Genomic DNA, 14,010 nt, shown 5'->3' with positions numbered 1-14,010 from the left:
TGAGATCACAGCTGAGAAGATCCGGTAGTGGCCCGCGGAGCGGGGTACGCCGGGGATCTCCTCTGACGAGTGTAGGCACATCAGGAATACAGATCCGGTAGTGGCCTGTGGAGCGGGGTATGCCGAGGATGTCTGTACAGTAGATGTTGAAGAACTGGTAGCGATGCCGGAACCCGGAAGTGGCTCCTGTAGATGGTGTGTAGGTATTCTGTAGAGCAGGAAAGCTGAATGGCTTCTACTGAAGAAAGGCAGTAGTGGCTCGAGGGTCGGGGTACACCTTGTGGAATCCACAATACAGTCTGTATAGTAGAAGTCAGTAGGTACTCACAGTAGATGGTTCCTGGAGAGAGACAGAGTACTGAGAAGCAGGTCTAGTAGAAGTCAGGCAAGTAGGCCCTCCAAGGAACAGATAGCCGGGAACGCAGGGGAGCCCCCGAGGCACGGATACTCAGAGCATCGGATGCCACGACCAAGTCAGGAACAGGAAGTCCTTGAATGTGGAGAATTCAGCAAGATGGAACTCCTTGCTAACACGGGGAAGGCAAGGGCTGGTCAGATTAAGTACACTAGCGGGTTGACGTCATCGGGCGGGAACGCCCGAGAGGTTCCCGCCATGATGTGTTCAAATGAAGCCCTTGCGTGCGTGCGTGCGCGTGCGTCTAGGTAACTCCGGGTCCAAGATGGCGGTCGGCAGTGCCCACGCTGTCCCAGGAACGCCGGAGAGGTCGGCGGGGACTGGCAGAGACCGCCATTCTTCCCAGACTTGATGGAGCAGGGAAAAAAAGAGGTAAGCATGAGAGGTCGCAGCCGTCTGGGACCGGCAGGCATAATAGCATTCCTGATTACTTTCCCAGATATTGTCGTTTGTCTTCCTGTTTCTGCGATCTCTTGTTTATGAACGTTAACCTTTTTCCCCTTAGCTTCTCCTTTACCTTTTCCCTTACCTTTTTAGCTTCTTTAGAAAACCAAAATGATCTCTTTTTCCGCTTCCCTTTATTCATATTCATAAGAAAAAGATTAGTTGCCCTTATATCTTCTTTTAGTTTTGCCCACTTCCTTTCTACTTCCCTAGATTTTCCCAAACAGCTAATGACTCTTTGATGTACACTCCCATTTTGAGAAAGTTAGTTTTCCTGAAGTCTAGGACCCTTCCCTTACAGTGAACATTAATCTCTTGCATCCTAATATTGAACCACACCATCTGGTGATCACCGGTTCCCAGATGATCATCCACTACAACATCAGAAATACTTTCCCCGTTGGTAAGCACCAGGTCCATTATCCCGCCCCCTCCTCTTCCCGTGCGGGTTCCGCTACCTGTTGACAGAACAGTTCTCCTTGCAGAGAATCCAGGATCTTCCTGCTTCTACAAGATACTGCAGTTGGAATGTCCTAATCAACATCTGGAAGATTAAAATCACCTGGCAGCAGCACCTTCCCTTTCACATAAATCCTGTGAATATCTTCCATTACATCTCTATCCATCTCCTCTGTCTGTGATGGAGGTCTGTATATTACACCAATATAAATACAGATGTTCCAGTCCCTTTTTCCAGATTATCCCACAGTGCCTCCTCCTAATCTCGTAAGCTCAGCAATGTTGCTGCTTTAATACTGTTCTTTATATATAATGTCATGCCTCCTCCTTTCCTGCCTACCCAGTCCTTCCTGAACAGATTGTAGCCAGGTACAACTATATCCCAGTCATGGTTTTCTGTGTACCAAATCTCCATGCCAGCTACTAAAGCTAAAGCAGCTTCTTCCATGATTGCTTCTAGATCTGGAACTTTATTCCCCATACCAGAGGCAGTTTCGCCAGGACCTCCTACAATTTTTCACAATCCACTTGTGATTTTAACAACGCAGAATAATTCTGAGTTGTCTGCAAATCTTATCACTTCACTCGCTCTTCCCCTTTCCAGGTCATTTATAAATATATGAAATAGCACCGGTCCCAGATCCCTGAAGCACTTCATGGTTTATTCTTCTCGATTCAGAAAACTGACCATTTAGTCCTATCCTCTGTTTCCTATGTTTTAACCAGTTTGCAATTCACAATAGGATATTGCCTCCTATCCCATGACGTTTTAATTTTCTCAGGAGTCTCTCAGAAGTATATTTTACCACCTGATTTTGTTATCAATTGCTGTTTTGGAGAGATCCTAGAACTGGATGAGTAGCATAGGCTGTGACACATGACTTCATTATACCTATCTGGCAGCTGTTTAACAAATTCTAGTCCTCTGAGGAAGTCTGTTGGAAAGCATACACAAGGGCTATCAGCTTAGTTCCAGTGATGCAAAAAATAATTTGCATTGCCAAGCTTTTGTGCTCTTCCCCACATAAAATAATCAGTGTGTTTACTCCTGCACTCTGTGTTCATCTGAATTTTTTTTTTTGTGGATGCTTTTATGCTGAGACTTATGCATGGACTTGGTTGGTTGGTTTATTGGTGGGATCAATCAGTTACTACTTATTCTTGGCGCGATAGCAGCATGGGAGCCAATTACAGTTTAGGATCATGCCAGGTATGTGTGACCTGGATTGACCACTGTTGGAATGGAAACAGGGTCCTGGGCTTGATGGACCCTTGCTCTGACCTAGTATGGCAAATTCTTATATTCTTATCTCTCTTTTATTTCTTAGGTTTTACACTTCACATTCCCTGTCCTGAAGTTTCATAACCCAAAGGCTTAATCTCATGTATTTTTTTTCTGAAAAAAAGAAAAAGACCTTGCAGTTCAAGGCCCGGCCTTGACCTGCAAACGTTTAATTGGGAAGCTAGAAGGAAGACAGGAAAGGAATACACTTTACCCAGCCTGTTTCTGAAAGTTAGCTGGGAAAGAATCAGAATTCGGCAACATCAGATGCATCTTCCAGATAATGGGTCAGTTATCATTAGTGGGTACAGACTAAACCGTACTGCGTTCACTCTCCAACCTCAGCGGTACTCTGGGACATACAGCCTAGAGCACGGTAGGGGTTCCCATGCTACCCGTCCAAGCTGTGGCTATAATGAATGCCACAGCTCCCCGTGATATGCTCCTCTCTGCATGATGGAGGAGTACAAGTAGCCAGACGAAAGGATTGGCCAGGATAAGGAGAAATCAGGCAGGTGGACACGCAATGTGACTGACGGGAGGGATATATCCTTAATGACAGACTGAGCAGACTGGATGGACCAGGTGCTCTTTTACTACCGTCATCTGCTTTGTTACTAACTATCCAATATCTTTCAAAATACTAGAAAAATAAATTCTGAACTTCGGCAAAGAACGCTATCCTCTCAGCCCTAAACTGTACTACTAAATGTACAACCCAGTGAACTGAATTTGATCTGTTAAAATCTGGAGTCAAGTTTAAGAAGTTTGTGGAATGTGTTTGCTCAGTTTTACCCTATCACATTGCAAAGCAGCAGTTTGGAAAAGCTCTTTGCCCATACCTTTTTTACACTTCTGCTCATCCAAACATAACTTCACAGCTTCTACTGCTCTCGGGCTGGTAAAAATCAGACCTCCATAGCTTTCAGGACCAGACAGCTGTTGATCAACAAACAGGTTGTGAATATTCTCTGTGCACTGCAAACAGCCGTAATTGTAAAAAATCTTTTTTTTTCAGTAACAGTTCGGATTACACCCTGTACTTTAGCTCAGTCGATCTATTCTCAATTCCAGTCACAGACCAGAGTCTCTGGCACCAGCTCAGCTCCCGGCCACTTAGGGACATTCTTCAATATGATTCAGGAGCAAGCTGAAGAGCACTGCTGGCAACCTTCAGTCCTTGAGTTTAAACACAAGTAGGTCTGGTTTTCAGGACAGACTAATTATGCAAATTAACCTAGTTCTTGGACCAAATCTAGCTTGGACCAAAGGGGCACTGTGGAAATCAGAAAACCAGGCCTATCTGTAGCACCTGAGTATTGGATTGTTACAGAGAAGGCATATCTCAAATTACGACTGTCAGCATCACAAACAGCTGCTTCCTTTGCTGTACAGGCTGTGGAACAGTTCTGAGAGATCATAGATTTTCAACAAATACAGTGGACCCTTGAGTTACGACTGGCTTGATCTAGGAGCAACTTGGGTTATGACCAAGTTGTCCGGTTTTGAGTTACGACCAGATTTTGAGTTAAAACCCGAATGCTGCTCGTGCCGCGAGTGTGTGTTTTTTTTTTTTTCGCAGACTGCTTGTAATTGGTCCTTTGTTAATACCAATCACGTTTTTTTGGTCTTGGTGGGCGGGACTCCTACAGCGATTGGCTGGCTGGTGCTGCTGCTGCTGCCAATGAGGCCTGTCCATCTCAGGCACACATGGGCAGACCCGGCACAGCATTGCAGCAAGCAACAGCATCACGGGACAGCACTCAGCTGGCAAGGTACAGTATCAAGAGGGGAAGGAATGAGCATGTGGGGGGCCAGAGATGTGCTCAGACGTGGTGGGGAGGGGAAAATGAGCATGTGGGGGCCAGAGATGTGCTCAGAAGTGGAGGGGAGGGGGAAATGAGCATGTGGGGGGGCCAGAGATGTGCTCAGAAGTGGTGGGGAGGGGGAAATGAGCATGTGGGGGGCCAGAGATGTGCTCAGAAGTGGTGGGGAGGGGGAAATGAGCATGTGGGGGCCAGAGATGTGCTCAGAAGTGGTGGGGAGGGGGAAATGAGCATGTGGGGGCCAGAGATGTGCTCAGAAGTGGTGGGGAGGGAGAAATGAGCATGTGGGGGGGCCAGAGATATGCTCAGAAGTGGTGGGGAGGGGGAAATGAGTGTCTGGGGGGCCAGAGATGTGCTCAGAAGTGGTGGGGAGGGGGAAAAGAGTGTCTGGGGGGGCAGAGATGTAAGGGGTGCTTTGAGAGGTTCGGAACGCATTATGGGTATTTCCATTATTTCTTATGGAAAAAATAGTCTTGACTTACGACCAACCTGAGTTACAACCAGCCCTCTGGAACCAATTGAGTTCGAAAGTCAAGGGTCCACTGTATTTTAAGACTCCCAGAATACAGAAGCTTCAGCTATTCCAGCTTTCAATATGAGCTTGATTAGCCATAGGTGAACAGCTAAGAAGCCCTAAGACATGGATGGTGAATGCCAGTTCTTGAGTTCAACAAGCATGTTTTTCAAGCTAGCCAAAATTATGCAAATTAATCTGGACCTTGAAACGAATGAATGCAGATATATCACATGCATGTTAATTTTATGGAAATCTTGACATTCAGACCTGTTTAAGGCTCTCAAGGACTGCAGTTTGTCATTTTTGCCCTAAGTCAGTCTAATGTACTTAAAAGTTCAGGGCTGCGTGATTAGGTTTGAATGAAAACCTGGAATGGCTCAATCTATTATGCAAGGAGAGTATTAAAATATTAATTGATGAGTACCCCTAAGTCAGAAGGCCATGGGAAGTCTAAGGCAATGGTTCCCAATGCTATCTCCAGGGATCATCTGCAGGTTGGGTTTTCAGGATATCCACAATGAATATGCATGAGGTGTATTTGCCTGCACTACCAGGTTGCAGCTTATCTGCATGCGTCTTCTAGCTGCACCTTGCTACTTAGCATTTTGGCACAGGGTCTGAGCTATGTGCTGACAACGTTCCTTTCTTGGCCTTGTAGCTATGACTGAACACCTATTCAATTTATTTATTTGATTTATATTCCTCTTTCTCAGGCACTTCAAAGCAGATTACATTCAGATACTATAGGTGTTTCCCTGTCTTCAGGTACAATCCAAGTTTGTACCTGAAGCAATGGAGGGGGAAGTGACTTGCCCAAAGTCACAAGGAGCAGCAGCAGGATTTGAATCCTGGCTTACCTGGTCTGCAGCCCGCTGCTCTAACCATTAGACTACTCCTACCACCTGAACACATCATGTGCATAATGATCTTATGACCAGTACTAAAGGGAAAGCTTTAAATCTGTGGTTTAAAGCAAAAAAAAATTTAACGTGTACTGCTTCCCACTGTATGCAAATGTGTCTCACGAATATTCATTGTGGTTATCCTGAAAACCCAAATGATTGGCTGGGGGTGCCTAGGGACAAGTTTGGGAACCACTGATCTAAGGAACTCTCAACCATATACAAATCAGGTGCAATGAAATATCCCCGGTCCTCCAGGCTGCAGCCAGGGCAATGCGACATCACCAGAAATGAAATACAGCACACATCAGCTACAATGTTTAATATTTTATTCTGTGCTGTCATAAGAGGTCATAAAGTCAGCTGCTACCAATTTTAATAAAAGTCTTGACTAAATGTGACCGTGAAAATCAGAAAAAGATTTTTCTGAAGAGTTTCCTTCACAGTAAATCAGTTACCGAATATTACTCTGTGCTGTATAAATATTATTGAATTTTACACTTCAATTAACAAGATGAAGTCTACTTAATTGGCTGCCTCGGTGCTAATGACAGAGGACAGTTTGGCCTGGAAATATGTCCTGGAGCCTGATTTCAAAACCCATGGCATAAAAATGTAAAGTTATTCTTACCTTTTCAAACAAAGAAGGAAGAGAGACAAATTCAAAGGACAAAACAGGGATTAAGGTTGCTTCCAAGCCATGCAAGCCAAGCTCCTATGGAGGAAACCATGTATTCATTACATTAGTATAAACGCATAAATACGCATGGAGAAAGTTTAGAACAAAGCAACTGCTGCAGTTCAGTATCTAAATAACCTACTTACATGTCTGTAATCAATTTGTAGCAAATGTGATGACGCATTTAGATTTACAGTAAATGAAAGTAGGACAGGCATTAACTTGAGATGCTGTTTACTAGGAGCGTTTCCTACTTTATCCATTCTTTTGTTGTTTTGTTTATTTTAGTTTATTGGAAACAAAAAACCCTAAAACAATCAAAATAATAATAATAATTTAATCCCCCCCCCGATGAAAACAAAAAATATAAGATGTCAGGCCCCAGTGGAGAAAATAACCCTAGAGGGCCTCCCCCCCCACCAATCACCCCGCACTCCATCTTTTTCTTCTTCTTCATGGGGCAAGAGTGATCCCCAGGCACTCTTGCCCCACTGGAGGAAAGCGCAGAAATGGCGCCGGCAGACCAAAGCTGGCATCAGTGTTCATTTTTTTCTGTGCTAAATGCGCCAGCTTGGGGTCTGGGCCTGGCCGGCACCATTTTGTAAGGAAGAAATTAACAACAGTACCGGCCTCCTTTTGTTGGTGCCATTTCTAAGCGCTCAGAGGGTTTGGGAGTTGGGGGGAGATCAGAGGGGAAGCCTGGGAGTATTCCCATTTTTTTTTAAAAGTCATCAGAGGCGTCATTTTAAAAACAAAAATTAACAGATTTCATTCATTTAAAATATCTTTCATTTTAAAAATGAATTGTAACAGCAAATGGTTTCAAACAAATGCACCACTCCTACTGCTTACTTTCTTAATGGCAAAGGACAACAGGTAATCCCCCTGCCATTATAACTCTGAGACTGACCTTCCAACTCTGTGCGGACGTCTTGGTTCCTGAATTTGTAAATACCGATTAAAACAGAACACTGGTTTCTAGCAATGCAGTATTCTTCAGTTCATTCAAGTTTCCAGTTTGTTTGGTTTACAAAATATTGTTGTTTTCCAAAACGCTAATGTGCTGATTATTTCTCTAAATTGTGACTAGGCTGCATTATTTCTAGGTTGCTCACCTTGACGTAAGGGTCTGGTCCTGCTTCACCATCTTTGGGGTCTTTCAGCAGCAGCACCTTCATCGTTCACTCGAAAGTCGCAGCAGACCTACTGTAATGCAATAACAAGAAAGGGAACGTCAGTTGTGTTGCAGTGGCGACGGCCTTCAATGAATGCCACAGCCCGGTCCATACAGGAAGAAAAAGGAGACTCTGAACTTGCATGCAGCTGGGGGCTAAGCTGCCATACAATGATTAAACAGTTAACCTCCACTCTCTGCAAAGAAAACCTCCACCCTGATAAGGCCAAAAGAACTGCCTGGAAGAGTAAGATTACGCTAACAGAAGGACAAGCAGAGGAGCTTCACTTCAAAGAACTCAAGAGTACTCATTTGATAAACAATTATTAAAAAAACAGCACTTTTTATCCCCATGGAAATGATCTTGGTATCACCCTAAAACAAACAGCAAAAGAGAAAAGACCTGGGCAAGAGAGTGAAAGAGAAGCAACAGTGTTAAGAAACATGTGAGTTTCCATTCTGGGCACTGCTTGAAAGGTCTCGGTGAAAATGCCGCACACTTCTTACAGAGCAATCTGTCTTTTATTGGTCCGACCATTCCATAAACTGTGCACCTCTACCATTCAAGCATTTAGTGTGAGCACACAGAAGGCAGAAAGTGAAACTGTGTTCACTGAAAAGACAGGCTCTCTGCTCCACAGCCCTTATACATACTGTCAGTAAACCAGCACAGTCACCCCTTATGTGAAGATCTACCAGAAACAGATCAATGCCTCAATAAGGCAAACAGCATCCCGAGACCTCTGTGATATTCTGGGAAGAAAATCTTCAAAGCGATTTACATGGGTGAAAAGTACTTTACCCGCATAAATCAGCAGCTACAAGTCTGAGTTTCAAGCTGCATGTAGAGGAGTTCCTGGGGGCGGAAAATAATGCACATGGATTCTATTTTCAAATCTAAACCACCTCATTTTCCATGAAGACTCCCTTCAGGAAAAAGAGGTGCCAACGTGGCTTTGAAAACTGGTGCGGTGTCCACAAGGGAAAAGTACCCATGGGCTTTGACCTATTACAGATAAGTCTGAGAATCCCCCCCCCCCCCCCCCGACCCCAACTCATTATGATACGACAAAATGATCCACTTATATATTCCCTGCATTCGGATAACTCTGAACCATTAGTTTCTGTGGATGCCAATTAATACAAAACTAGTATATACAGCCATCCACACCTGGTGGTGAAAGGAACCGTTGCGTTTTATGCTGCGTTTCTATTCCCTCTCCCCTCTAAAACAGAGCACACCACATTTCTATATAATCAGAGGATAAAAGGAAAGCATGAAGAATAAATGATGACTGATAAACAGAAAGTAGGTTAAGAGAAAGAGCTAAAGTTTGGGTATAACTGGAAGTCTGGCATTGACGAGTGATCTTGATCTGGACAAATATTTGACCCTGTGTCAGAGCTACAGGCTTGACATTGGAAGAACCTGCAGCTGATGCCAGTCTTTTGACTTCTGCCGGTCCCAGTGTATATTACAGTGCACCGTATACATGAGCTGAAGACAAAAGATGAAATGGTGAGAGAGGCTGAAAAAGAGTTATACAAACAAGATTTTTAGGGACACAGTAGAGCAGTTCCACCTCCTTTTTGGGGGCCTCTCTGCTGCTTTGCAGGAACAGGGACACCAGGAAGGAGAACATCGTCCTCCAAGGGCAGGACGTGTTCCTCTAGCTAGGACCTTCCCTCTAGATGATGTGCTATCCTTTCACACTGAGGATGCATCTTCAAGGCTGTAGGTCCAGCATGGTAGGAGTAGGACTGCTGCTGTTATTGGTGATTCAATCATTAGGAATATAGACAGCTGGATGGTTGCCAACTGTGAGGATCACTTGCTAATTTGCATGCTTAGTGTGAAGGGAGCAACTTTTATAGTAACATACAGACCGATACAGTATGGTGCACTCAGCCGAGCGCACCTTTAGCCCCGCCGCAAGTTTTCAATGCGATATGTTTACCCCTTATACAGTAAGGGGTAATAGCACATTGAAAACGTGCGGCCAACCCCCCCCTCGAAACTAATAGCACCCGCAACATGCAAATGCATGTTGATGGCCCTATTAGTTATTCCCGCACGATTCAGAAAGTAAAATGTGCAGCCAAGCCGCACATTTTACTTTCAGAAATTAACGCCTGTCCAAAGGCTGGCATTAATTTCTGCCGGCACCGGGAAAGTGCACAGAAAAGCAGTAAAAACTGCTTTTCTGTACGCCCTCCGACTTAATATCGTAGCGATATTAAGTCGGAGGCCCCAAAATAAAAAAAATAAAAATCGGCCTGCGGCCCGCAAGATGGATATTCAATTTAGCCGGCGTCTGTTTTCCGATACCATGGCTGTCAGCAGGTTTGAGAACCGACGCCGGTAAAATTGAGTGTCGGCTGTCAAACCGCTGACAGCCGCCGCTTCTGTCAAAAAGGAGGTGCTAGGGACGCGCTAGTGTCCCTAGTGCCTCCTTTTACTGCGGGCCCTCATTTAAATACTTGATTGCGTGCCTAGGAGAGTGGCCTGGGCGCGTGTCGGGAGAGCGGGCGCTTGCCTGGGAGCGCCGGCTCTCCCGCGGGCTTTACTATATCGGCCTGATAGTAAATGATGGCAGACACAGACTCATTCTTCACTTAGGTAGGATTTTAGAGAATGTTTGGGAGGAGCCGATTTGTTGTGGTCCATGTGGGTACCAATGACATAGGAAGGTGCAGAGGGAAGCTATGGAAGCCAAATGTAGGCTTCTAGGTATTTATTTTATTTAATTTCTTTTAATATACCGATGCTCAAGACAAGTCTTATCGTACCGGTTTACAATGAACTAGGGGAGAACCAATTAACACAGTAGGCGTAAAAAGTTACAATAAAACTGGTACGTACAGGGAAAGAGCAATTACAAGGGTTAAAAATCTGCAGGAGGCATGGGAACTATTTAATAACAGTCTGGAAGCCCAGACAAAATGTGTTCTGCAAATTAAAAAAGGTCAAATGAAGAACAAATGGAAGTCAGCATGGCTAAATTGTGCTGTGAAAGAGACCATGAAAGCCAAATAGACATCTTTTAATAACTGGACAGCAGGACCTAATGGAAAATACTGCTAAATTAGATACACAACATTAATAAACAGGCCAAAAAGAATTTGAGGATAGACACTCCAAAGAGTTAATAATAAACCCTTTTTCAAGTACATAAAAAACAAGAAACTTGTGACAGAGTCATTTGGACTTTTACATGGCCGTAGATTAAAAAGGGTGCTCAGGGAGAATAAGGCCATAGCAGAAAACCAAAATGAATTCTTTGCTGTGGATTTTACTGAGGAGGATGTTGGGAAGAAACCCACCCACGATCCATTTTTTGCAGGTGATGTTTCAGAGGAACTGAATCAAATCAGTGAGAATCTGGAAGAGGTCCTAGAGCAAACTGGCAAACTAAATAACAAAACAACAAACAAAGAGCCACTACACGATCTGATTGCAATTATGCCAGAACTACAAAAGGTATCATCCAACTGCTTCAATGCTCTTCACCAACTTTTTAAATGAATAAATGATTTATATTTTTGTATATTTTATCAGAACCACATCAGCAAGCCTGGCGACGTGCTTAGTGAAATCTAAGCCGTCCGGTCTTATCTATCATTTGCGGTTCGATAAATTGTAGAGGAGCACCGAAGTGCTTTAAATCAGCCTCGAATGAACTATCTGTCAATGCCCATCAAAGTATCTTTAGATTTGACTCATCTTTAGACATCAGCCGTGTTTCGCAACTACAGCATTGCTTCATCAGGAGTCATTTTAATATCAGAATTTTTTGATGATCACCTTTTCTTGAAGGATGCCAAGTCTCAAACAATTTTCAGAGTCGGCCAGGCTTGCTGATGCGGTTCTGATAAAATATACAAAAATATAAATCACTTATTCATTTATAAAGTTGGTGAAGAGCATTGAAGCAGCTGGATGATACCTTTTGTAGTTCTGGTCTAAACTAAATAACAAACCATCAGGATCTTTCACTCCAGAGTTCTAAAGAAACTCAAACATGACATTACAGAACCACTACTGGTAACCTGTAATCTACCATTCAAATCTGCCCCTATACCTGAGGACTGAAGGGTAGCAATTATAACAGTTTTCAAAAAGGGCTCCAGGGGTGATCCAAATAATTAGACTGGTAAGTCTGCTATCGGTGCCAGGTAAAATAGTGGCAGCTATTGTTAAGAATAAAATAAGTGGTCATATGGATAAACATAGCTTAATGGGGAAGAGCCAGCAAGGATTTAGCAAAGGGAGATGATGCTTATCACTGGCCTAGAATTCTTTGAAGGTATGAATAAGCATATGGATAATGGTGAGCAAATCGACATAGTGTATTTGGATTTTCAGAAGGCATTTGATAAAGTCCCTCATGAGAGACTCCTCAGAAAACTATAAAGTCATGAGTTAAGAGACAGTCTTACTATGAATTGGTAACTGGTTAAAAGATAAAAAGAAGAGTAGGACTAAATGATCAATTTTCCCAATGGAGAAAAGTAAATAGTGGCATATCATACCAATGAGTGAAGTGATCAAATCGGCAGATGACACAAAAATATTCAAATAAATGTGGGTGAGGAACTGCAGAGGACCTTGCAAGACTGGAGGAACTAGGCATTTAAATCGGGGTTTCCCAACCCTTTCCTGGAGGCACACCTAACCAGTTGGGCTTTTTAAAATATCCATACTAAATATGCATACATTAGAGATCCACTACATGCAAACCTATTTCATGCATATTCATTACCGCAATCATGGCAGCTGAGATTCAATGTCAAGAGTCCGGCTCCCTTTGAATGTAGTTTCTGGGGCATCCCATTCCAGGTCAATTAGTTGCTGGACGGCTTGTAATAGTGGGAAATGGCGGGAGGTCTGATGGAGTCCCTCTAATAGTGGGTTCGTCTTAGGTTCCCCTGAGGCACTTGTGCCCAGGATAGCAAGCTCTTTTAAGCTGCGTGTGACCAGGTCTGGAAGCTCATCCTGGTGAAGAAGTGTCTCATAGTTCGGTGGGGGCTCTGTCCCCGGAGGGAGTTCCCCTTCTTCCAGGGGTTCTGCATCCTCATCTGAGTTGTCCATGTCCCCGAAGGTGGGGCTTCTGGGCGGTGGGATCACTTCCCTGGGCATAGAGGTAGTTGTGCGCATGGCTCGTCTCTGTGCCTAAGTATCGGAACGGCGGACAGGGTGGCGAACAGAACAAGATGGTGACGGCGACCACACGGACAATATGGCGACCACCTCGGAGGGTCTCCACGTGGGGGGACCCTCGGATCTGACCGGGGTCTAGCCCTGGTAGGGCAGATCAACCCGGTAGCACTGGTCCCGGCTGGCGACCTGTGCATCTCCTCGAGCTTCGGAGACCGGAGACTTTTAAATAGATTTCTACCTTACCTTGTCTCAGCGCTTCCCGGTCTCGTTCCGGGCAGTCTCCGGCTGTGGGGGGAGAGGGAAAATACCTTCACCGTCACGGGCAGCCTCCCACCCGGTTCGGGAGTAGCTTTTATACATCCCATTGGTCCTGAGTCCATCTGCTACACGCTAGAAAATGGAGAAATTACTTACCTGATAATTTTGTTTTCCTTAGTGTAGACAGATGGACTCAGCATCCCACCCATGGCTGCCGTTACTCATGGACTTCTCGGGAGATTCACGGGTAAGCCATGCTTTCCTTCAGCTAGGACACCCATCCTGCCGGGCGTCGACGTTTCTCGGTTGAGGGCACTGGCGGTCTCAAGCTATAACCAACCCGACCGATTCAAATTTATTAAGTTAACCGAGTTATAAAGTTAATCATGTTATCCAAGTTATCAAGCTATTCAGTCATACATATATCCACAATGCTTTTCGAGGAGAGTACTGAAGAGCTGCACTTTCTGCAGGAGTATATGGACTAGGGCTGACGTCAGATTGAAATTTGATCCGTCTCCAACTGCTATCAGGAGTACACTATACCCATTGGTCCTGAGTCCATCTGTCTACACTAAGGAAAACGAAATTATCAGGTAAGTAATTTCTCCAATAAATGAAACTAGCAGTAGCAAAATGGAAAAAGTATGTTTTCACTCGGTACACAATTAAGCTGTGAAATTTGTTTCCAAAGGATGTGCTCAAGGCTCTAGCAAAGCTGAATTTTAAAGTATTTGGACAAGTTCCTGAAGGAAAAGTCCATAAACCATTGTAAGCCACGTGAACTCAGGGAAACCCTCCGCTTATTCCTGGGAGTGAACAACAATGAAACGGATCTACTCTTTGTAATCTGCCAGGTGCTTTCTAATGACTTGGATTGGCCATTCTCGGAG

General features: G+C 44.3%; 1 protein-coding gene across 5 annotated transcripts in view; it reads right to left on the bottom strand.

The window, feature by feature from the left end:
• UROS (uroporphyrinogen III synthase) overlaps positions 1–14,010 on the bottom strand; it is an 84,790-nt gene that overhangs the window by 67,005 nt on the left and 3,775 nt on the right. For 4 of the 5 annotated variants that reach the window (XM_029610045.1, XM_029610041.1, XM_029610043.1 and 1 more), the window contains exons 2-4: positions 7,640–7,730; positions 6,477–6,560; positions 3,443–3,539 (exon numbers count right to left, since the gene is read on the bottom strand). In XM_029610045.1, coding sequence (XP_029465905.1) covers positions 3,443–3,539; positions 6,477–6,560; positions 7,640–7,702 — 244 coding nt within the window. In that variant the 5' untranslated portion in view covers positions 7,703–7,730. Of the gene's footprint in view, positions 1–3,442; positions 3,540–6,476; positions 6,561–7,639; positions 7,731–11,503; positions 11,551–14,010 lie in introns of those variants that run through there. The other variant, XM_029610046.1, reaches the window with a different exon arrangement.

Source organism: Rhinatrema bivittatum, chromosome 7, assembly GCF_901001135.1.
Source record: "Rhinatrema bivittatum chromosome 7, aRhiBiv1.1, whole genome shotgun sequence".
Lineage (NCBI taxonomy): Eukaryota > Metazoa > Chordata > Amphibia > Gymnophiona > Rhinatrematidae > Rhinatrema > Rhinatrema bivittatum.
The sequence above is the reverse complement of the archived record's forward strand: the minus strand, read 5'-3'. Positions and strand labels throughout refer to the sequence as shown.